Consider the following 25000-nt stretch of genomic DNA (forward strand, 5'->3'; position numbering starts at 1 on the left):
TCATTATCTTTATATAGTAAAGGTTATTGTTGTGCTTTTAGTTCTCTGAAAAGAAAACTGTTGTGCCGGCTTTGTCTGTCCGTCCGCACTTTTTCTGTCCGACCTCAGATCTTAAAAACTACTGAGGCTAGAGGGCTGCAAGTTGGTATGATGATCATCCACCCTCCAATCATCAAACATAACAGATTGCAGCCCTCTATCCTTAGTAGTTTTTATTTTATTTAAGGTTAAAGTTAGCCATGACCGTGCTTCTGGCAACGCAACAACACAGGCCACCACGGCCGGCTGAGAGTTTCATGGGCCGCGGCTCATACAGCATTACACCGAGACCACCGAAAGCTAGATCTATTTTCGGTGGCCTTAATTATACGCTGTACAGAATTTCGGCGCATTTTTTACTTGTTTCTTTATAATTGTGTTTTGAGTTATACCTTACGCCATTCGATCATCCGCGCTGATAGACTTTATATAGTATATATATATATATATATATATATATATATATATATATATATATATATATATATATATATATATATATATATATATATATATATATATATATATATATATATATACATATTATTGTTTCGCTGTTTCTTTACGAATGGTTCAAGTTATAAAATGGTGCCATTCCAAATATTTTCTCAGTTGCTGTCTCTCTTCCCGGTTTGGGGGTGGGTGGGTGTGATTAGTGCCGTCAATGCACCTCACTCGGTGTATTATAGGCTACTAGCTGCAACCCCTTTCATTCCTTTTACTGTACCCCCGTTCATATTCTCTTTTTTTTCCATCTTTCTTTCCACCTTCTCCTATCAGTTGTTTCATAGTGCAACTGCGAGGTTTCCCTCCTGTTACACCTTTAAAACCCTTTCCTCTCAATTTCGCTTTCAGCCCTTAATGACCTCATGGGTCCCAGTGCTCGACCGTTGGCCTAAATTTTGTATACCATTTGCATCACCATTTACTGTCTTTTTAGTAGGTCCAGTAATAATTTTTATTTGCCGAAGATGAAACGTTGCTAACAGTGAAAGTCTTTCCTCACGATAAGAACCCCGTTCATCTATTGATATTCTCCTCAGCTTGGGTTCCGAATCCCCTTGGATAAGAGAGCACCTCCAATCAAAGGATTCTCCCCTTTATAGATTTATTTGTTTATTTATTTTTAGCGTTATCCAAGCCTATAGATATAGTTCTTTATACTTTTCCATATTATGAACTGATATTTCGTAGAAAAGCTTTCCTGGAGAATATGACAACTGATCAACTTATAATTGTTACTTGTAAAGGAATAATCTTTGATCAGATGATTCGGAAGGGCTTTCTGTGCTGCGAAATAGTTGGGCATATTGCTAAAATGAAGGTCTCGAGTAAATGACATACCCAAGAAAACTGTAGTCATTTATACTTAAAGGTTTGTTTGTTAAGTGCTTTGAAGTACCATATTAGATGCGCCGTTTTGATGGCATTTATTGTTGCAACTTCTCAGCATACGTGTATCATTGTATAAAAATTACAAATATATATATATATATATATATATATATATATATATATATATATATATATATATAATATATATATATTATATAAATAATATATATATATATGTATTTTTATTATATATATATATATATATATATATATATATATATATATATATATATATATATATATATATATATAAAACAGAAGTGTCCTAAGAAGTAATTATGATGCTTGTAAATTCCTGTAAAATTATTAAATAAAACGGTAATTCTATGGAAACATTTTTAATGTCAACTCGGTCAACATAACTTTTATTACCGTAATGCCACACTTATGTAGCTTTGGTTGAATGTTAGATAACTTGTGTTGTTTACACCGAAGTTAATTTTTCAACTTTAACTGCACCACATGATTCCGCAATCATTTGCAGAAAACTTGTATATACATTTTTTATTCCTGATATTTTCTTTTTCGGGAGTAGGTCAGGTGGATGTTGCAAACGCTAGCAAACCGATATTTAATTTTGTGGATGATTAAATGAGAATGTTTAATATTAACTATTACTGCTGCAGTAGCATAATATCATTCACAGCATTTTGTTGAGAGGTGGCCTAACTTCCTCGTATCTTGAACAAGTTCGTTCATATCTCCATATAATTTTTGGTAATTTTTCCCAGATGGCCCTGTCTTCATTGGCATCCACTGGTGTATGATGCTTTCAGTTCTCTTTCTTTGCTTGCTGTTAGTTTTAGTATTCTGTAAAAGAAAACTATTGTGCCGGCTTTGTCTGTCCGTCTGCCCTCAGATCTTAAAAACTACTGAGGCTAGAGGGCAGCAAATTGGTATGTTGATCATCCACCCTTCAATCATCAAACATAGCAAATTGCAGCCCTCTATCCTCAGTAGTTTTAATTGTATTTAGGGTTAAAGTTAGCCTTAAACGTGCATCTGGTAACGATATAGGACAGGCCACCACCGGCCCGCGGTTAAAGTTTCATGGGCTGCAGCTCATACAGCATTATACCGAGACCACCGAAAGATAGATCTATTTTCGGTGGCCTTGATTATACGATGTACAGAAAACTCGATTGCGCCGAAGTTTCTTCGGCGCATTTTTTACTTGTTAATATAGTGTTTTCCATGTGCTTAGTTAGAGAATGGGTGTTTTGTTTAGTGTTATACTGCTGTCAGTACATTTTCGTCGCATTCTTGAGCAGTTTGCTTGGAAATAATTTCTCTTTTTGTTTGCCTTTTTGTTACGCTTTAATTTTTTTTAGCTTTGATTTTGGTAAATATTTAAATGGATTTTATTATACATGTATGTATATGTAATCACTGTATATATATAATCCTTTTTACATGTAATCCACTGAAACCCTTTTTTACCCTGAACTAAATGAGAAAGTTCTTTCCTTCCGTGATAAGATTGGAACCCATGAATGCTATTGGGAATGAAATTACCGTAGCTCACTTTTTTTGTAACGTGAAGAACTAAAAGGTAACCTCATTCTTTCCGTCGTGCAATCGGCTCGAATCCCATTATGTAAAAAAAGAACTTCATTATTTAGTCATATGGATTCGAGGCTTGCAAGGGTAAGTGTATCCAAAATTTGAGGAAATTGAGACGTCAAGATGTCATTGTGGCTATTAAACTAAATAAATTCTTGTGGTGAATGGGGACTGTTGATTCCATGTATGTACTGTGGGTACTCATTCAGTGGGAGAGCTCTGGGCTCACACTCTATAAGGTCTGTGTCTTTAGTTGGCCTGCCGCCCACCAATCAACCCAGTTATGAATGGGTACCGTATTCAGTTGGGCGTCAAGAATAGGGCACAGGGCTAGCAATCTCATCCCTGTAAAACGTGTTTGCAATCGGAAGAAACTGCCTTTTTGTCACCACCCCCTCTATATGTGAAAAGGCCTGTGGTGAATGTATCTATAATACGCATTTATATACACAGTTACATACACAACGTGTGTAACAGAGCACCAAAGGCACCACGGTACATTAAACTACCTACGGTAATACTCATGCAAGGAAGAGGTAACGGCAGTGGAAGCGGTGCAAGTTTCCAGCCAGTTTGTACCACGAAAAATTTGTCGGTGTATTATGCATTCGGATATGTATCCCTTTTTAGTGTGAAAATGTTACTATAAACAAACATTATTGTAAGAGTTCATGCAGGCTCTAGTATACATCTGCAGCTATGATAAGTATTTGTGCCTTATATATGCGAAAGAGTACAAAACAAGAAAGCAAGAAAACACTTGAAGATTTTTCTAACTTACCTTGTGTGCTTCCGTGACGTTACCATATTCCCAAAACCATTCGTAATAATACGAAAGTGTTCCTGATCTTAGACAAAAAAGTTAAGTGCTTAATACTATTTTTTTATTAATTAAGGCGCTAGATATATTTTCATCTTAAAATGATCTAAGGAAACGTACACCTTGAGCAAATAATTCAAGCACTGCACCAACATAGTGTATTCTGTCGTCCATTAACACTAGATGTCACTCTGTCTGAGAACTATAAGTAAATCAACCAGTCTTTCCCTCAGACCATCTTTGAATTGCGTCTTTGTAGGTTCAGATTTCTCATCTCTGCTTGGAATTCCTATATGTTGCACTTATTAATTATTCATGTATTAATTTCATTATCAAGAAGCCGAGAGATTCTAGATGTTTTAGCGTCAGTGCACCTCATGCAGTGCCCTGTAGGCATTACTTAAGGTTCTTTGTAGCGTGCCTCCGGCCCCTAGCTGCAACCCTTTTCGTTCCTTTTACTGTACCTCCTGTCATATGCTCTTTCTTCCATCCTACTTTCTACCCTCTCCTAACAATTGATTCATAGAGCAACTGCGATGTTTTCCTCCAGTTACACCTTTACAACCTTTTACTGTCAATTTCCGTTTCAGCGCTGAATGTCCTCATAGGTCCCAGTGCTTGGCCTTTGGCCTAAATTCTATATTCAATTCAATCAATTAGATGTTTTAGGAACCAAGTATCAAGGGGAACAAGTGAGAGTTGATATTTTAGTTTTAAGTTTTACCCACTGTGATTAACAGCTCTCCTAGTCAGAGATTAGACTTATTCTACGATTGAGCCTTATTGAATCCGGTAGAAAGAATTTCTATCACCAGAAATAAATGCAACTCTGCATCTTGGATCGAACTCATCGTGCTTTTAGGCAAATAACCATTTGTCACTTTGTATAATAGACTGATAATTCGTCGCCATCCGGTAACTAAAACTACAGTTTATTAGAAATGTCAGGTCAGGATATTCACTCCTCTTGATGTATGTAGCTGCCATTTTTTTTTTTAAATGAATTGTTAGACTTATAAGCCTGTTTGTTTATCAGACTGAAATTGTGAGGAAAACAGCCAAAAAGAATGACCTTTTCGAAAGGGAAGATAAGGAAGAAAAAGAGGAATAAGTTTGTTCTTTGCAGAGTCAAAAGCGGTCGAAGTGAGAGGGGGATTGGTAAGCACTGGAAACAATGGACTGAAAAAAGTAACATGAAATTTTTAGCTGTGTAGGCTGCTGGGTCTATAGTCTAAACCTTGAACTGGCCCAGGTCTGATGGAGAAAAATATAACGGCATGAGGTAAGGTAGAGGAGCCTAACTCCGAATGAAATGTTAGACTCGCCCCTTGGCAAAGGGAATGTTATCAGAATCAAACGAGAACAAGCATGCTTCCTCTCAGTGAGAACCTCGCTTTTGTAGAGGTAATGACTATAAAACCTCATTTATTCCTATAGACACTTCTATACGCTTTATAGAATTTAGGAATCAGTCTTGAAACGTAGGAAAATTAACAAAGAACATAAGCTTACTTCAGCTATAGAAACTATAATTTTTAGGGTGTTCATGATGCAGTCAAGAAAAGCCAATTATATTTTTGTTTTTATTGCTTTTGAAAAGATACAGGCATTTGTAAGCTGGTGTCTAATGCAGCTTTTAATTGTTCATTCATGTCCGTCCTGCGGTCATTCAAGCTAGGAAATAAAGAACTGTGCTTATGCCAGTCTTCAGTAATCTGATTTTTCTCTTTCACCTTAGTCTTCCTGATGAAATTGGAAGGTGTGTGTGTGTGTATGCCTTTATCTAGCCCAGTTTCGGATAAAACAATAAAAGGGAAGGGGGAGGAAACAGAAAGGAGCTGATCCCCAAGGGAGCGATAGGCCTGCCTCTGAAAAGATGGGCCATGAAATTATTACATAACCTTTATAATCACAAAAAGGGGCTCTTTATCACGCCCTATTGCTGTTCAAAGGGTTTTTGCAGATTCAGATCTTTTGGTACGGGTGGATTTATGTTTCTAAAAGTTTTTGCCAAGTTACTCAGTTTATATTTGCGTATTAGTTGTTTCCATGTAACGTAGCCACTGTTGGGACAAACCAGCCTAACTCTGTGCGGTCCCAACCCCTGATGAATAGGAAGTGTTGGAGTCCGTCTGTAAAACATCTGCCAAAACCAATTATGAAATAAACCGTTAAGATAGAAACAGCTGGAGGAGGCTTATCAAAAACAGCGACCCCGACTAGGGAATTAGCTAAGGAGATGACGAATCGAATTTCAGATATGGGGGCTAGCATCTTTCACCCCAAGAGATTTGATGAGAAACCAGAGGGCTGAGCCGTCTGGCGGCATTCCTTCCAAAAAGGATTAAGGCGCATGATTAAACCATATTTATTTCTCCATATGATTTTTCTAACACTGGGCTGTTTCTCCTAATGGTGGGGGGGGGCGGTGTTGGCGTGAGGGGAAAAAAAAACCAAGAGGAAGGTCGGTATCATTTGGTATTTTTACGGCCTCATCGAGGAAGAACTCCCTGTGGATAACAAATAAACTGAACTGTTTCAGAAGTCTTATGAACAGTTCATAAGACTGAACCTTTTGAACAGTTCATCGACATTGTTTCATTTACCTCTGTCTTGTACCCACTTTCATTTACAAAATTATTTAAGCATTTTTGTCCTAGTACCTTTTTCGCTCCATTTATTTCTCACTCCGTAGGTCTTCCTGTCCTCTTTCCAGTGCTACAGATTTATGCACTACACAAACCCGTTGTTTTCATTCTCTCCACATCCATCTTATCACATAAAGTGTTTGTCGTTGTTAGTCTTCCTTTAACGATCCTCAAAGATATGTAATTACTCTTTGGATGGCACTTCGGGAAATGTAATTACTCTTTGGATACCTCCCGAAGTGCCACTTTTTAAATCTTCAGCCTTTTGGTGAAGCTTTATTTATCGCATCATGAAAGTGATGGATACTTGCTAGTATAAGCCTCAAGTATTGTTGGGTAAGTTCATTCAATTTAGACAAGCTTTTTTCTTCTACTTCCAGAAGACCCTGAAGCTGTTTTTTTTTTCATTGTCCCTATCGTGAAAATGACTGTTGTCATAAAAACGTTCATGTCCTGTCCGCCGCAGTTATGATATTTCATAAATTCTCAAAAGACATGACCCTCAGGATTTTTAGCGGTTGATAACGGAAAGTACTATGCCAGAGCGACGATTGATAGACTTCAGCAACTAGTGGTTGGACCAAACCCAGAGTTCCACACCGAGCCTTTGATTACCTTTCACTCCTTACCCTACTTACATGATGCCTTTGGGTAAGGAACCTTGCCGACCTAATCTAAGGCAACCAACTACCAACCACGAACTGAATTTTGAAGATACCCATAATGACTAAGTCGAGATAGCATTCAGCACTGAAGTGGGTATCTGGTGCGAGCGGCACTGAACTACATTGGACCCCTAAGAACCAAATGAGTGTGATGGAAAGTGAGCTAAAGTTGCAAATGATCGATGATAGCAAATTGGGAAGCTACAAAATAGCGACGTGGGCTTCTGGTGCCAGCGGCGGTGTCACAGTGGGGCTCAAGAGCTAATGCAGTGATTGATGAGAAGTGAGGAAAAGTAAAAAAAAAAAAAAATTAAGGCAGTAATTTGGGAACTAGTTGTCTCGATTTCGATCATTACCTTGGCAATACTGTATATGCAATTTTTACTGTGAAGAGAAAGCGTAAAAAAAAAAAGGCCATGTACGTGATATGAAAGTATCGAACTGAAATATCTACCTCTGGATCGCCAGTGTTCGATGACAATTCACGTTGAATATTGCACGGCGGTGCATGGTTGCTGAAAGAGCAAACAGTGCATTCGTCGTGATTGCAAGCACGGCTACACTTGATGCAGGGTGTAATAAAATTGCAGGCAATCAAGGGTTGCAATATGCGTTGATGACATTCAGTGGTGCCATAACAAGGAAGCATTGACCTCGAGTTGTTATTTGCTGGGATTTAATTGAAAAGAAGCATGACCAGTGTATGCACTCTCCCGCCCACCCTATTTTTGGGTTTGCCGTTATTAAAATGACTTTTGCTTTCCGATAAATAGTATTCTGGGCGTTGAGCTCGTGCTTTCCCCCGCGTTGCTTTCATTGGTCGGTTGTAAAAGGGGTCGCATGATGAGTATTTGCTGTTGTGGACGTTTACAGGGGTAATGAGATTGTTGCCTTTGCTGTTCGTATTGCTGATGCAATAGCAGTAATCGCAGCAGCAGGTTCTGTAATAGTAGTAGCTGTTTTGTAAAGCAATGGACATTGAATTACCAAAAATTACGAGGGAATTGAATATTGCTGTAGTTTTCTCAATACCTGTTTTTGTCCTTGTTGTCGTTGTAGAGATTATAATTGCTAGTTGTAGATATTATAATTGCTAGGTTGTAGATATTATAACTGCTACAACAACGGCAATACAACAAAAGCAGCAGTGGTTATTAAAGCAGTAATAGTGTAAAACAATGGAAACGAAACTGCTTGAAATTACAAAGGCGCTGAATGCTGGTTCTGCGCATTCGTGCATTCCGCTTTCTGAATACTGGCAAGGGCTTCAGCATGCGCATTTCTATAAATATATACAGGGAATGGTTTTAATCTGCGCATTCCAGTATTTTGTTATAAACAAAAGAAATTACTTAAATTTCTGCATTCCTGCATTTAATTTTATAATTTTAGGAAATGGCTCCAGTCTGCGCATTCCAGCATTTTGTTTTATTAATGCAGGAACTTACTTCAGTTTGTGCATTCCTGTATTTCGTTTTTCGAATACAGGAATGGCTTCAGTCTGTACATTCCTGTAAATTACGGGAAATATCCATAGCCGCGCACTCCTGTAAAATACAAGAATGGCTTCGGTCTGCTCATTCGTGAATTTCATTGTGTAAATAGAGGAAATGACATCAGTCTGCGCATTCCTGAAATTCGTTTTATAAATAGAGGATTTGACACCAATCTTTGCATCCATGCATTTTGTTTTATGAGTACAGGAAATGTCTTGAGCCTGCGCATCCCTGCATTTCGTTTTAGAAATGCAGGAACTGACATAAGTTTGCGCATTGCTGCATTGTGTCTAATGAATATAGGAAATGGCTTCAGTCTGCGCATTTCCTGTACTTTTATAAAATACGGGAAATATCTTCAGTCTGCACATTCCTGTAAAATACAGGAAATGGCTACAGTCCGCGCCTCCTGTAAAATACAGGAAATTTCATTAATCTGCGCATTCCTGCATGTCGTTTTGGAAATGAAGGAAATGACTTCTGTCTACGCACTTCATTTCAATCAGGGTAACTTTAGCGTGTCATCTTAAAAGTTCATGAAATATGGATTTTAGGAATTTTAATTAAAAAATTTGTAATGTGTATTAAAAAAATCTCTTATCAATGCATGCTATTATATGATAAAAATAGCATTATTGTTACTAAAAACAGTATTAAAACTAATTAAGAAAATTTTCGAAGAAACCATTTTCGACGAAAACCATACTGGTTTGATAGCGGGGAGGGAACACACAAAAGAAGCGTGGACGTAAGAACTGGAAGTAAAAAAAAAAAAAAGGTGAGGGAAGATGAAGCTAAAAAACTGAAGCTAAAAAACTGAATAACTGAAGAACAGCAGAGAGGACGACGAAAGTTTGGAGTGAGAGGAGAGGCACCGGAAGATGAGAAAAAAGGAAAAATTGGGAAAATGTTTAAAGTTAGGACGGGGGTATCAAGTCAAGAGAACAAAGAGTAGACAAACGATCGTTGGAACAAACTAAGATTTAAAAAATAATCAAAGGAAGATAAAAAGCAGAATAAGAAAAAAAATCTTTTGGAAAACGGGAAAAATCTTGCGAACCAAAAAAAGGAGAGAGAGAGAGAGAGAGAGAGAGAGAGAGAGAGAGAGAGAGAGAGAGAGAGAGAGAGAGAGAGAGAGAGAGAGAGCCTAGGTCTGTTGGAGGACTAGCGGTTGAAGTCTAAGTCTGTTGGGGTTTAATAAGGGGGTCTATTCTATTTATTGGAAGGATGCTGGGGTTGACGGTGGTGGGGGGCCGTATTCTATCTCTAATAGGGAGTCCTGGAAAGCCGGGGGTTATGGGGTTGGGGGCTGGGGGTTGCTATTCAGAAGTTCCACTTACCTCTCTTTCAGCCTTCAGCGCCTCCCTCTTTCTCTGAAGCTCGGACCTGGCCCTGGAGTGCCTCATGAAGGTACCCAAAACACCTGCCATCTTGTCTGGGTATTTTGCTTGCTTTGTAAATGAATATTAATACTTTTCCGTTTAAATGTCCTAAGTGTTTTAATCTGCACTTATTTGATTTCACTTTACGTTATATATATGTATTTTTTCCTGTTACGTATGCAGTATTCCTCTTTCGTATACTTGCGTCAACTTTTCTTTATATTTACCCTTGCATTTTATAAGTATTTTCCTCTTTCGTTGTTGTTATATGGTCACGTTATATTTATTTTACGTCAGATATGTTAATAAAACCAGTGTCTGTTTTAGTTTTCAGTTATATATCAGTTTTCGATTTTGATTTCAACTTTTTAGTTTTCAAACAAAGTAATTCTATGGATGCCTGAATAGATTTCTCTCTCGAATTCCCGATATTTATTTCAGCCGAACTCATATGTAAAGTTTTAATAACTTTTCTGTTCAGTGCAAGGTTTTACTTTTATTTGCCTGTTGTGTAATATCCTTTAGCTCCTATTTTGTTGCTATTTTTATGTTTGTGCTTTTTTATTATTGCTAGTTAGGTTATAGTAATTCAGCGTTTTCCTTCGTGTCACTCACTCTATGAAGTAGATCCATGTGGACAGTCTTATTCAAAATTATTCTTAGAAAAGTGTTTTCTTGAATCGTGAATTTTATTTGCAGTTCTGAAGGGGAGCCAAATGTTCCATTAGTCCTCGAAGGGAGCTCGGTCTTTTCTATATGTTCACCCGATTCATCGTAGCGACTACATGATATCCACTGTGGTCGGAAATATAGATATGACACCCTGGCCGATTAAGACAGCTGCGTTCTCTTAGTTTTACGTTCGCTTGCATGAGACCGCTCTTTGTGATATCCGTTATCCGTCGCGTGAGCGGGACGTTATGAACGCGCCGTATGCCGTTTTTTACTTTCGGTTTTGACTCTTGACGTCGAGTGGAGGTTTTGAATGGCTCTTCTCTCTTTCTCTGGAAAGGTCTGTTAAGCACTGGCTCTTCTTTGACGTGGTTGTGTGTGTGTGTGTGTGTGTGTGTGTGTGTGTTTTGCAAGGTTCTTTCGTCAAGTATTGAGTGTCCAAGTTAAATCCTCTTTCCGGTGCTCTTGTGTTCTTGGGGGCAGTGAGTTAAATTCTTTTTGAAATCACAGGGGACAACTTGAAGGCATATAAAAGTCCCTTTTCAGGCCTAATTTTGCTTCTTTTTAATTTAAAGCCTCCTGAGCGTGTCCCGATTATGCGATTATTTTTACTGTTTTTATTAATATTATTAGCAGTAGTGATTGGAAGTCGCTTTATTTAGAAATCAGACGTCGAAGCCGATAGCTACTAGTTTTGTACTCGGTTCAAAGGCATCCGGAGTATATCTGAAAGTGCGGGTCTTCTCAGTACCGCACTGTTTTTCTTACGGTAGATATGCCAGAGAAACAAAGCCAGCGCAAGCGACCTTACTGCGTACTTGAACTTAATTCCTACTTAAACCGATACCAAACGAAAGCATTTGCATTATCACCAATAGGCACTTGATTCGATAAAGCACTACAATACAAGTCTTGTGTTTCATGAACTGGAAGGGAAGAAGACACTTTGCGTTAGATTAAACTTTTTACCAGTGAGAGTTTGCCATCCATGTAAGACTTTTTTAAAAGCTTTTTTTCTGGTTTAATTCACTTAATTTTTATATAACTACTCAGCTGGCGTTTGATAAAGTACTGCATTTCAAGCTGTTAAGCTGACCTTACGGTGCGCACAAATTTCTAATGTACTATTCACAGTAATACAGAATTGATAGATTTTAATAAAACTTATTTTCTTCAAGTTTTTTTTTTTGTCATGGGAATATATTTTGCATAGGAAATTACTTGAGTAAATTTTACAATTTTAGTACCTGGTTCAGATTTGTCGTTTTTAGGTCATTAAGGATAATTCACAAGGTGAATACCTGGTATAGACAGTGCGTAACCTAAGTCTATTTTCGACGAAACATTGGAATGAAAAAGACCTCCTGCTGTGATGTAATTAACGGAGTATTTTTACTCATCCTTACACCTGTTTCTCCTCATACAAAAGTCGATGCACAAACACATTATGAAGAAGAATCTCCCTTTGTATCTGATGGTATGTGTATATGTGGCCTTCGGTGAATTCCAGTGTCTCTCCCCTGGGAGGAGGAGGAGGAGGAGGAGGGGAGGAGGAGGAGGAGGAGGAGGAGGAGGAGGAGGAGGAGGATGGAAATAGTGCGTTGCGAATTTCTTGCGTAAATGATTCACGAGGATCCTCATGAGGGAATTGTAATCATTGCTGAGGCGTGTCTGAACGTGGGTCGTGCCTTTGTGTTCTTCAGAGCCAAGTGGTCTCAAAGATTAGATGATATTTCTATGCATGTGGGCGTCTTGTTGGTTTTGTGTTTAATATGTTTTCAGTAAAAAGAATTGCATTGTTTCGACAACCATTTTTCGAACCATAAAATCCTCAGAACTTGTATGTTTTATATTTTGTGTGGTAACTTAATTCATGACGAATAACGTCATTTTCAATCTCTCTTTCACTGGTATTACACTTGTCTCCCTAGGCTGACTTGATAACGCCATGACATTGCTAAATTCAGGCTAGAGTCAGCAGCATGAACCTGTATTAAAATGATAAATGTCTACCACGACACTTTTTTTTTATTATTATTTTTTTTGAGTGTGGAAAGGATCAGAGAGTTTGGGAAGGGTATTTGCATATCCACGTAAGCACACGTGAATACCTTTTGAGTCTGATGATAACCACATTTTATACATATATATAATATATACATATGTGTGTGTCTTTGTTTGTGTTCACTTATGTGCATGTTTGAGCACACACGCGTTTGTGAGTGCTTATGTTTTATGTGACCATTAAAATAAAAAGAAAATTTGGAGTTGTTTTTTATGGTCGTTGGATAACTCAGAGAAGAACTAGGTAAGTTGTCACTTGACTTTACTAAAGGATTGGCAGTTTAAAAGAAGAGTAAAAAGAAATATGAAGGATATTAAAAATATTTTTAAGGGACCAGAGCAAGATGGTAGATGGCTCTGGCTTTGTGTCATTTCATGGAGATTAAAGGGTTACTACTGAAAGACCAAGGAAATCAAAGGGGGAATGTGTCTGACGAATAAGTGTATGGGTTGGTAATGGGCTGCCAGATTTGCGACCCTCGGAAGCAGTCGAGGGCGGAAATGGGGATATTCGGGAATGTTCTGAGAATAGCCGGACAGAATCTCGTGTCAGGTGGGAGGACAATCAAGGTAGCGTGATATGTTTTGTTCCAAGTGTGAGGTTAGAGGAAGGACTTCTTGAGCTACGTATCTTAGAAGTTTCACGTGTGTTGGAAATGGAATTTCGTTTTTGAAATGGGTTAAATGCTTAATTTTTAGAGAGCGAGTGGTAGGGGATGGTGCATGTTGGTCTGTCCAGGAAACATTTGGTGGATGGATAGAGAAAGGTAAAGTTCTCAGCAAGTCTTGTTGGAGCAGTGTTGCTTCTCAGTGCCTTTCTTTCACCTGGTAGCAGTGTTCTCAGTCGATTAACTAACAGCTACATAATTCATAGACCAATGTTATTTGTTTTCTCTTCTTTCGTCAACGTAAAGCTGCTTCTCTTATCTGGCTTTAGTTCCCAAGAACAGAAGGGGCAGTGAACGCTGCCACTTTTCACTCGCAAACTGCTGAACCGTGGATGAACCCCCTGCTCAGGAAACTTCCACGGCAGCAACCGCTTCATAACCTGCCACACATCTGTCTTGCGCTCACTCTCACGCTTCCTGGATATTAAGACTCCTCCTCTCTAATAAATCTTTCAAAGTTATCTATGCATCCCTTTCTAGGTATTCCTCGTCGCCTTCCTCCCAACACTTTCGAATTGTATACTCTTGTCACCATCCTACCATCAGGTAATTAACCACCTGAAAGCAGAGGTCAATCCTATTCCTCATACTAACCCTTGAAATACTCTTGCGAATCTCCACATTTCTCACCATTTCATTTCTTCTTACAGCACAAATACTAGGTTAACAATTCATCTCCATAGCATTCAGCTTCTTTCTTTCATTCACATTCAGCGTTCACACTTCACTTCCATAGATGGGAATTGATTCAGTCGAAGGATACATTCAAACCTTGACTTCCAACGACTCTCCAAGTTTCCTCCCGATCTTAAGCAAACATCATGTTACCTTTTTTTCTTCACCTACTGTGATTCACGCCTTCTTTCATCCCTCCGTCAACTGAAATATTAACCACCAAACACACATCATAAAAATCTTATGCTTCCCTTCCATTCTCTCACCAAAATCTTATACTTCCCTTCCATTCTCTCACCAAAATCTTATACTTCCCTTCCATTCTCTCACCAAAATCTTATACTTCCCTTCCATTCTCTCACCAAAATCTTATACTTCCCTTCCATTCTCTCACCAAAATCTTATACTTCCCTTCCATTCTCTCACCAAAATCTTATACTTCCCTTCCATTCTCTCACCAAAATCTTATGCTTCCCTTCCATTCTCTCACCAAAATCTTATGCTTCCCTTCCATTCTCTCACCAAAATCTTATGCTTCCCTTCCATTCTCTCACCAAAATCTTATGCTTCCCTTCCATTCTCTCACCAAAATCTTATACTTCCCTTCCATTCTCTCACCAAAATCTTGTGCTTATTCCATTCTTCCCAAAATTCCATTCTCTCACCAAAATCTTATGCTTCCCTTCCATTCTCTCACCAAAATCTTATACCCTTCCATTCTCTCACCAAAATCTTCTTCCTTTCCATTCTCATTCTCTCATTCTCTCAAAAATCTTATACTTCCTTCCATTCCATTCTCTTCCCTTCCATTCTCTCACCAAAATCTTATACTTCCCTTCCATTCTCTCACCAAAATCTTATACTTCCCTTCCATTCTCTCACCAAAATCTTATACTTCCCTTCCATTCTCTCACCAAAATCTTATACTTCCCTTCCATTCTCCCTTCCATTCTCAAAAATCTTATACTTCCTTCCATTCTCTCACCAAAATCTTATGCATTCTCTCACAAAATCTTATACTTCCTCACCAAAATTCCATTCTCTCACCAAAATCTTATACTTCCCTTCCATTCTCTCACTTCCATTCTTCTCTCACCAAAATCTTATACTTCCCTTCCATTCTCTCACCAAAATCTTATACTTCCCTTCCATTCTCTCACCAAAATCTTATACTTCCTTCCATTCCATTCCATTTATACTCTTCCATTCTCTCAAAATCAAAATCTTATACTTCCCTTCCATTCTCTCACCAAAATCTTATACTTCTTCCATTCTCAAAATCTTATACAAAAATCTTATACTTCTCCCAAAATCTTATACTTTCCTCCATTCTCTCACCAAAATCTTATACTTCCTTCCAAAAAATCTTATACTTCCCTTCCATTCTCTCACCAAAATCCATTCTCTCACCAAAATCTTATACTTCACTTCCATTCTCTCTCAAAAATCTTATCTTGCTTCCTTCCATTCTTATACAAAATCTTATACTTCCCCAAAATCTTCCATTCTCTCACCAAAATCTTATACTTCCTTCCATTCTTCCATTCTCTCTCACACTTATACAAAATCTTATACTTCCTTCCATTCTCTTATACTCCCTTCCATTCTCTCAAAAATCTTATACCTTCCCTTCCATTCTCTCCCTTCCACTCTCACCAAAATCTTATACTTCCCTTCCATTCTCTCACCAAAATCTTATACTTCCCTTCCATTCTCTCACTCAAAATCTTATACTTCTTCCTTCCATTCTCTCACCAAAATCTTATGATTACCTTCACTGCTGCGTCTTCCTGCTTTTCTCCCAAAATCTTATACTTCCCTTCCATTCTCTCACCAAAATCTTATACTTTCTCTATCAAGTTTCTCCTCTTGCAATCACTTTCAGACTTTTTCGTTGATCTCTGCAGTTTCTCTTCACTATCCTCAATCAGTACAGTATCATCTACAAAAATCAGTCATTTCACACTCCATTCATGATCCACCTTCATATCCCCAATGTAGCATCTACACGTGCTCTTCAGTCTCTTGACTTGTAGTAACACTCCATCCAAAAAAAATATTAAGTAGTCTTATTTTTACACCATAGCAGTCACTCTTCTGGCCTACAAGATCTAACACATGCTTAATATATCCACACACACAAACATATATACATATATATATATATATATATATATATATAATGTAAGGGAGCCCATACAAGCACCAAAATGTGGAAAATAAAGGCCATATTTCAGAGACCAAACTGTCTCTCTCCTCAGGCAAATAGTGAATGAGAAAAAGTTACAGAAAAGCAGTATTTATACCAGAAGATCCATCAGTCGTCCGTTAAGTCACTCCAGTTGACAATTTCTCTTTAATCTTCTTAATCGCTGGTTGGAGGAAGATTTTATCTATAATATCTGAATCCCACGCACCTCTTGAAAGGTTCATGGTGTTTACGAAATCCCTTGCCTCGACTGTGACCAATCTTATATCGGCTTCACAGACAGTCACTCCATCAAAGATTAATACAGCATTAACGTTCAGTTAGGTATGGACAACAGAGCTCAGCTATTTTTAACCACATAAATAACCATAACCACAGAACAAACTGGAATATGTCTCGCACGATTTATAGCAGTAGTTGTCGGTTCAAAAGCCAGATGGTGGAATCGGCTTTGATTGAACAAAGAAACACCATGAATCTTTCAAGAGGTGCGTGGGATTCAGATATTATAGATAAAATCGTCCTCCAACCAGTGATTAAGAAGATTAAAGAGAAACTGTCAACTGGAGTGACTTAACGATTGACCGATGGATCTTCTGGTATAAATACCGCTTTTATGTAACTCTTTCTCATTCACTATTTGCCTGAGGAGAGAGACAGTTTGGTCTCTGAAATATAGCCTTTATTTTCCAGAATTTGGCGTCTATATGGGCTTCCTTATATTTGACTGAACTCTGTTTTAACAGAAAATATTTCACAGTCTCATTTTATATATATATATATATATATATATATATACACACAATATATATATATATATATATATATATATATATATATATATATATATATATATATATTTAGTGTGTGTGTGCATGCATATATATAAATATGTGTTAGAGGTTGTAGGCGGGAAGAGTGACTGGTTTGGTGTAAAAATAGGACTATTTAATATTTTTATGGCTGGAGTGTTGCTGCAAGTCAGAGAAAGGACAGTACGTGTAGGTGTGTTAAGTTGGGGACGAGAAGATGGGTTATGAATGGAGTGTGAAATGATTGATGTTTGTAGATGATACGGTACTGATTGAGGATATATATATATATATATATATATATATATATATATATATATATATATATATATATATATATATATATATATATATATATATATATATATATATATATATATATATATATATATATATATATATATATGTGTGTGTGTGTGTGTGTGTGTGTATAAACATGATATACATACTCATATACATATGTATTATTTGATTATTCTAACTGCTGAATCGTGAATGAACCACATATGCAAAATATTCAACAACATCATCTACTCCTTACACCTGTGCAGAAGGCTCATCAGTAGTGCGTTGAACCCCCTATACACACACACTGCCATTTAAATTGCCGGAACTGAAATGGCGAAGAATGATTGTATCTGGGAAAAGGAAGACTTGTTGTGTCAGGAACAAATCGCACTGTCTGGTATACACTGGGAGCAAACATGTCCCTGTCTTCATGTGAGAGAGAGAGAGAGAGAGAGAGAGAGGCCAGAAGAAAGAAGGGTTGGGTGTAGGGAGAAATGAAATGGCTAAGAACGAATGGGGCATATCCATTTGAAGGTTATTTCAGTGAGCTTTTTATATCACATGGGATCCAAACACACCTTCTTATCAGTCCTCTTTGTACTTTCCACGATTGGAGGAGGATGAAGAGAACGTCTTCATGATTTTGTCTTGCTGGCATTACCTCGCCTGTCCATCCCGCTAATCATTTATCCTCCAAAAACCTTTGGATGGACGACGATGACAATGCCTTCTTTAGCTCATTAAATAAAGAATTCACCACCCATCACCTCTTTGTCCAAGCACTTTTCTTTAACCCCTAAGGATATACGTCCATCATCCCCAATCCTCTTTTACGCGAAGATCGATGAAGATTGATTGATTAGAGCTAGAATAGGCATTGGTCATATAGATTTTATCTTCAGATCTTCAGTCAGGTTTTCTCAAAGGTGAAGATTTAAAAGATTTCATACATTATGCAAAATGACTACATGTCGACAATTTCATTTTCACATTAGATTTTTCATTCTCATAAATTTTTAACGACTAAAATTGCTACTGTTTGAATAAGCTGCATTATTGCTTTGGTTCTGTGCCTCATTAAAGTGTTTAACCTGTGCTTTCATTGTTTGTTTTAATCTGTGCTCTATATTGGAAAAGCGTCTAAGAAAATCTATTTGTAGCCATCGACAATAAACTTGCATTTGAACGTGTATTGTGTTACAGATAAAACGTGTATTGTGTTACATATAAAACGTGTACTGTGTTACATATAAAACATGTCTTGTGTTACATATAAAACGTGTATTGTGTTACATATAAAACATGTATTGTGTTACATATAAAACATGTATTGTGTTACATATAAAACATGTATTGTGTTACATATAAAACATGTAATTTGTTACATATAAAACCATTGAATATATAAATGTGCATGTACCTACACGCGATTATGTATGATATAAATGTGCATGTACCTACACACGCATATGTATATACACACCTTCCAACCTACGTACATATATGCATGTGTAGCTGGATTTGTAATATTCTCCGCATGAATGGACGAAGCGAAGTAAACAAAACAAGATTTCGCTTGTTTCATCAAGACAGAACCTTGTGAGAGTCCCTTTTCACCATCCTCTTCTGCAAAAGAATATTACACGTTATATAGTGCCACAGTGCCTTTGGAGCTCTGTTACACACGTATGTGCTTGTATGTGTGTTTGTGCGTACCAACGACATTGAAAACGAGTATTTGAAGGGGGCCAATAAGCCCCTCTTCCGGTCTGTCACTCCATTCGGTCCTACTTGCTTTTCAAATAGACCCTTCCAGCCTATCGGGTGATCTGACTAGTGAAGTGCCAGTAATTATCACCATTGAATTGTTGCGCTCTTTGCTTCACACACACGGGAGGAGAAGAGGAACAAGTAGAAGTGACGTTCAGTACGTGACCTATTTGTTGTGTGATCGAAGGCTGCTGCCGTCTGTTACCTGCTCGAGTGGATTTTGTTCTGTGGTGGAGTCGCTACTCGTTGAGGTAGGACTCGCGAGTTCTGGATGTTCGTCTGTGTCGCTCTCCATTGCCTTGTGGGGAGCGTTTTGTTTTCGTATGTGTCTCGGTGACCAGTGGAGAATGAGGTGTGTTTAGAAGCTGAAAGTAGCGGGATGTTAGAATAAAGAAATTTTTTTTTTTTTTTTTTTTTGTCATGTGTTTTGTGGTCTACTCCGGTGCAAATGCACCTTCTACAGTCGGTATTTCTCTTGAAATGGCAAATGTATGGTTTTAATGTTCGTCAGTAAATGTCCCATTTTCCGTTTTTAAAAGTTTAGATTGGTTATTAATCCAATGGTGTGTCGCAGTTTCTCTTTAAATCGTCAAAAGTCAATTTATAATGTTTCCTAATAAATGTTCAGTCTTAGATTAGTTATTGATCCATTGGAATATTTGAACGCATTTTAAGGGGAATAGTAATCTTTGATTACTGTCCCATAATACAAAACTTCAAAAGTAAAAATGTAATGTTTCAGAATAAATGTTCCGTCTCCATGTTAGAATTTATCAGTTGTTAATCCCTTAGTTTTTTCAGGAAAAATTTAAATTTGAGAGCAGGAATAGTCGTCGTTGTTCACAGTCCCCTAATGCAACACGTCAAAAATAAATTTTTAATGTTTCCTAATAAATATTCCGTCCCCATGTTAAAACTTAGATTAGTTATTAATCCCATGGTTTATTTTTTTCAGAAAAAATTTAAATTTGAGAGCAGGAATAATCATAATTGTTTACAGTCCCATAATGCAACATGTCAAAAATAAATTTTTAATGTTTCCTAATAAATATTCCGTCCCCATGTTAAAACTTAGATTAGTTAATAATCCCTTGTTTTGTGAAAGGAAAATTAGAATGAACGGGAATAGTACATAGTCGTCATTGTTTACTGTCACATAACGCTAAATGAGATGTAATTTGTACACCATATACTCACACTTGAATCAACATTTTAATTGATTTCCAAGAAGACCGTTCAGTCTAGAGTTTAGGTGTAATTCACACACTTTTTTTCTTATTTTTACAATGTCATCTACAAGAGGTTTTTGTTTTACTCCTTATTCTCCTTCAATACTTAACTGTTCTGTAAACTGTCACATTTTAAGAATCCACTAGTCATTTGAAGAATCGAAGAATAATTGATTTTAGATTTTGTAAATACTGTAAATCACAAATTAGATTAGTCAGAGAGTTTAAATTCTCTGTCACATGTCAAAAAAGTCGAATCAATCCTTTACTTGGTAGTATACATTGGCAGACCTGATAATGAGCATGAATTGATGAGATGTAGAAGAAAAGAAACATTTGTGCGATGAGTGGGAGTGAAAATCCAGTCAATACGTAAGGGAGCAAGGGAATTTCGTACCCCTGAAGGGCCCTTGCCCTTGACCTCACTTTTGTATTAAATATCTTTGAATTCACTGCTTGATGAACGATACATATGATTAGAAAAAGCCAAAGTTGAATGTATAAAATTATAAACACTAAACCGAACAAGACATTAAATTTATTACGCGTAAGTCATTAATAACATTGATCATAAAGAATTAATATCTGTGTCGTTAATTTGTAAAATTAATTGCCATTATATATATTTATATGTATACACACACCCTTATACATATATGTATATATATTTATATATATGTATGTATATATATATATAAATAATATATATATATATAGATATATATTTATATATATGTATATATATAGTCTCAGTAATAGGACAGCTTGGAAATTTTAGGTTGATAATGAATAGTATTACCAAGGCAGTATTATTTTGCAAGCCTTTCGAGGCATATAACCTCATCAACAGGCTGACATTTTGACACAATTTCAGCCTGATGGTGAAGTTGCAAAAATAGTATGCTCTACCAGGCATGTGTGTATATATATATATATGTATGTATGTGTATGTATATATATACATATACACACATATATATGTATGTATATATATGTATATATATGTATATATGTATATATCTGTATGTATATCTGTATGTATATCTGTATATATATCTATATATATATATATATATATATATATATATATATATATATATATATATATATATATTTTTGTGACATTTCATATTCTCAAATGTTAAGCTATCTATTCTACCTACTGTACTTCAGGAAAAACGTACACCCAAGGGGGAATTGCATTAAATGATATTTGTGGCTTAATATTTGTAAATATATATATATATATATATATATATATATATATATATATATATATATATATATATATATATATATATATATATATATATATATATATATATATATATATATATATAATTACCTCATAAATTCCAAACATCGTGCTTGAACCGTTCGGATAGGTTCCTTATTTGATAACCTAATTTCCCCAAAGGAAATATTTTAAAAATTATATCTTTGGAAGAGTGTGGACTCGATCCCACGTTCATGAGAATTGAATTCCGACACTATGGCATTCAGACATTCGTATCTGCTTGCGTTACTATATTACTAGAGCCAAAATGAACGCGCCCTCTGGTTGATGAGAGGGCGTAATAAAATGGTTTTGCATTGGCTGAAATTAAGGAATGCCACTGCTCATGATTCCCAGAACGTTTTGCAAACTTTCATTTTCAGTTGACTTACGTGCATACTATTTTGCAACGTAGCTTGAGAAATGTTACTTTCAATATCGACAGGCGCTTCTGTAGGATGTTGTAGGTAGATATTTGTGCGAAATTGTATGAGCTTTGTTATCGTGGTTTCTAAGTATGTTACAAGTCTGAAATGATATGTGAATCCTGAAAAGTCATGAGAACACTGTTGCAGAAAAAGAATAAATATTTTAAATGCAGTTTCTCTATCCACAAATTTTCTGTAGTTCAAGGGCATGTTGCATCTCTAGTTAATGCACTGAAATTATTTTTACAGATCATAATTACAAAACCGATTAGATGATTGTGGTTAAATAATTACGTTACAGCCTTCTGGATTGTTTCAACTTCCCCCCAAAAATGTTATTTGATGGAATATTACTGCCACAGTTATTTAGCTGAAATATTGTGATCCTTGTTGGTTTGGGTAGCCAGTAAGTTACCTAAATTAATAGTAATCAAGTGAATCTGGCAAGTTTTTCAGCTAATATTTTAATTGTTTTGAGGATGTTAACATATTGAAATATTTTGCGGTCGTCAATTGGTCGTTCACTAACGGTAGCATTGATAGTAGTAGTAGTAGTAGTAGTAGTAGTAGTAGTAGTAGTAGTAGTAGTAGTGCTTTTCAAAATCTAAAGAGTGTATCGAAATCTTTTTTTAGAGTATTACATTCATAACTGTTAGTTTCAAACCAGCTGTGTGATAAGTCATTTGAAACATACCAAGTTTCTGACTGGCCTCTCAAGTTATTACACTTGAATGAATTTAATTAGTCCTGATTTGCCCGCATGGAGAGAGTGGGGGTGTTATACAGAGTCCATAAGCTGCAGTGCCCTTAGGGTTCCATATCACAGAAAGTTTGTGACATAGACTAAGTTTCTCAAGTTTACATACTGAATGAATGGCATGGAGAATTAGAGTAGTCTTCGGTAACGGGAATGTAGTTAAGATTAAAGTGTTCTGTGAGTTCTTTCGAACACGAAATAAGTGAAGGGAAATTCTCATTTTAATGCCAGTTTCATGCCAGCTGGGGGAAAAATGAGGCAGCAGACAAGGTTATTCAACGTCAGCTTGTAATTACAATTCAATAAAACCTCCAAAGGCAGTATAGAATAAAGACAAAAGGATTAAAGTCGTCATGCTCTTATACAAAATATTTTTAGATTCAGAGCTGCATGTTAGAGGTTTAATGCAGACCAGATAATTACTGAATAAAAAACACCAGAGGCCATTAATCTGAAACTGATGTTTCATCATCAAACGGTATTTCAAAATTTCAACCAGAAAAATGTTTTAAGATGTAGGAGTTGGAAACGCTGAAATTGTTTCACTGCAATCAGAGATGTCTCGGCTCTGATATTAGAATGGTATTCCAAACTTTTATTGGTTGTAATTTGTTTTTTTTTTTAAGTTTTAAATCATTGGGGACTAAGTTCCTGAAGTATGTCAGTGATGTGCAGTTTTGATGTCATAACTAGATTTTGGTCCGGTAGTGCGGTTATTTTATCAGACTGTAATTCAGACTTCCCAAGTACATTTTATCTTCAGTAGGGGGATAGTACCGTCAATGCATCTCACGCGGTGCACTGTAGGCATTACCTATGGTTCTTTGCAGTGTCCCCTCGGCCCATAGCTGCAACCCCTTTCATTCCTTTTATTATACCTATGTTCATATTCTCTTTCTTCTTCTTACTTTCAGCCCATCCCTAACAATTATTTTAACATCATTTTCAGCGCTGAAGGACCTCTTAGGTCCCAGCTTTTGGTCTTGGGCCTAAATTTTATATTCCGATTCCTAGTTCATGTTGTCTGAAGTTACCACACAGGAGCTATAGAATGATTTCCTGTTATGACATCAACAGATTTATGTCTCGATTCAATAGACCTTGACTATCAGGAGGGTAGTAAGTCCCTCCCAGTAATTTTTGAAGTTTATGAACGTGGCCGGTCTGTATTTTTTTTTTTTTTTTTTCGTCGTGAAATAAACATTTAGATATGAAGTAAGAGTGTGTGTTGCTTTCAAAATCGATAGACTCAGGCTCGTGACATTTTCAGACATCCTTTAAAATTTAAAGAAACTTGGCACATTCCACTCAGGTTACCGTAATAAAACTGCAGCGGCACCAAATAGAACTGCTGGTATAATGCCGTTATTCTTGCATTCAGTGAGCAAAGAGGGCGAATTTCCCTTTATTTTCTGCCAATACAGAAGGATTTAGTAATTGGAAAATGTATCACACAGTACACGAATTGATGAGTTACATGCATGTAAAGTTTGCATGTAGCCGGTAATTGATGATTTATAGTATCATCTAAAATAAAAATGTTGATAGTTAAACGGCAAAAGTGAAGGTAACGTTATACGGTAAAGTAATGAATTAAAAAGCTTTAGAATGCACATAGTGAAATACAGAATGTTAGTCGATGTCAGTTAATATTAAAGACTTAAAAAAAATCTCGGTATCACGGTGGATATAATTCTCTCTCTCTCTCTCTCTCTCTCTCTCTCTCTCTCTCTCTCTCTCTCTCTCTCTCTCTCTTTATTTCCTATTCCTTTCCAAACAACGATCTCGAACTTTCCCAAAGCAGAATTTTGAAATTGAGGTGCGTGAGCACTCTTGGTCGATGCCCTTTTTGCCCGGAGGATATTAATCTCCCCTCAACCGTTCGATAGCCTAATTTGTTTGTTACTTTGTTCCCTTCGTATGGGGTACGTACCCTCATTACTCAGAGACGCAGGTGAACAGGTGGAGATGGAAACGTACAAAGACTAAGAGAGAGAGAGGGAGGAAGAGAGAAAGAGATAGAGAGATTGTATTTAATTCAGGACCAAGTTAAGCAAGATGGATAAGGAATTTGGAAAGAGAGAATGACAATTTTTATGTAAAAGATAAGACTGAAATAACTAATTAAAATTTTTTTATCATTA

At 36.6% G+C, this 25000-nt stretch overlaps 1 protein-coding gene and 1 long non-coding RNA gene across 3 annotated transcripts in view; one reads left to right on the forward strand and one right to left on the reverse strand.

Moving 5' to 3' along the window:
* LOC136847386 (uncharacterized) overlaps positions 1-25000 on the reverse strand; it is a 508750-nt gene that overhangs the window by 201137 nt on the left and 282613 nt on the right. The window contains exon 2 of one of the 2 annotated variants that reach the window (XM_067119021.1): positions 9967-11606. The exons of the other annotated variant lie outside the window; for it this stretch is intronic. Within the exon in view, the coding sequence (XP_066975122.1) occupies positions 9967-10056 (90 nt within the window). The 5' untranslated portion in view covers positions 10057-11606. The remainder of the gene's footprint in view (positions 1-9966; positions 11607-25000) is intronic. 2 annotated transcript variants of the gene reach the window in all.
* Positions 1-25000, forward strand: part of LOC136847387 (uncharacterized) — a 482601-nt gene that overhangs the window by 200132 nt on the left and 257469 nt on the right. The window lies entirely within an intron of this gene.

Source organism: Macrobrachium rosenbergii, chromosome 16 (assembly GCF_040412425.1).
Source record: "Macrobrachium rosenbergii isolate ZJJX-2024 chromosome 16, ASM4041242v1, whole genome shotgun sequence".
Classification (NCBI taxonomy): domain Eukaryota; kingdom Metazoa; phylum Arthropoda; class Malacostraca; order Decapoda; family Palaemonidae; genus Macrobrachium; species Macrobrachium rosenbergii.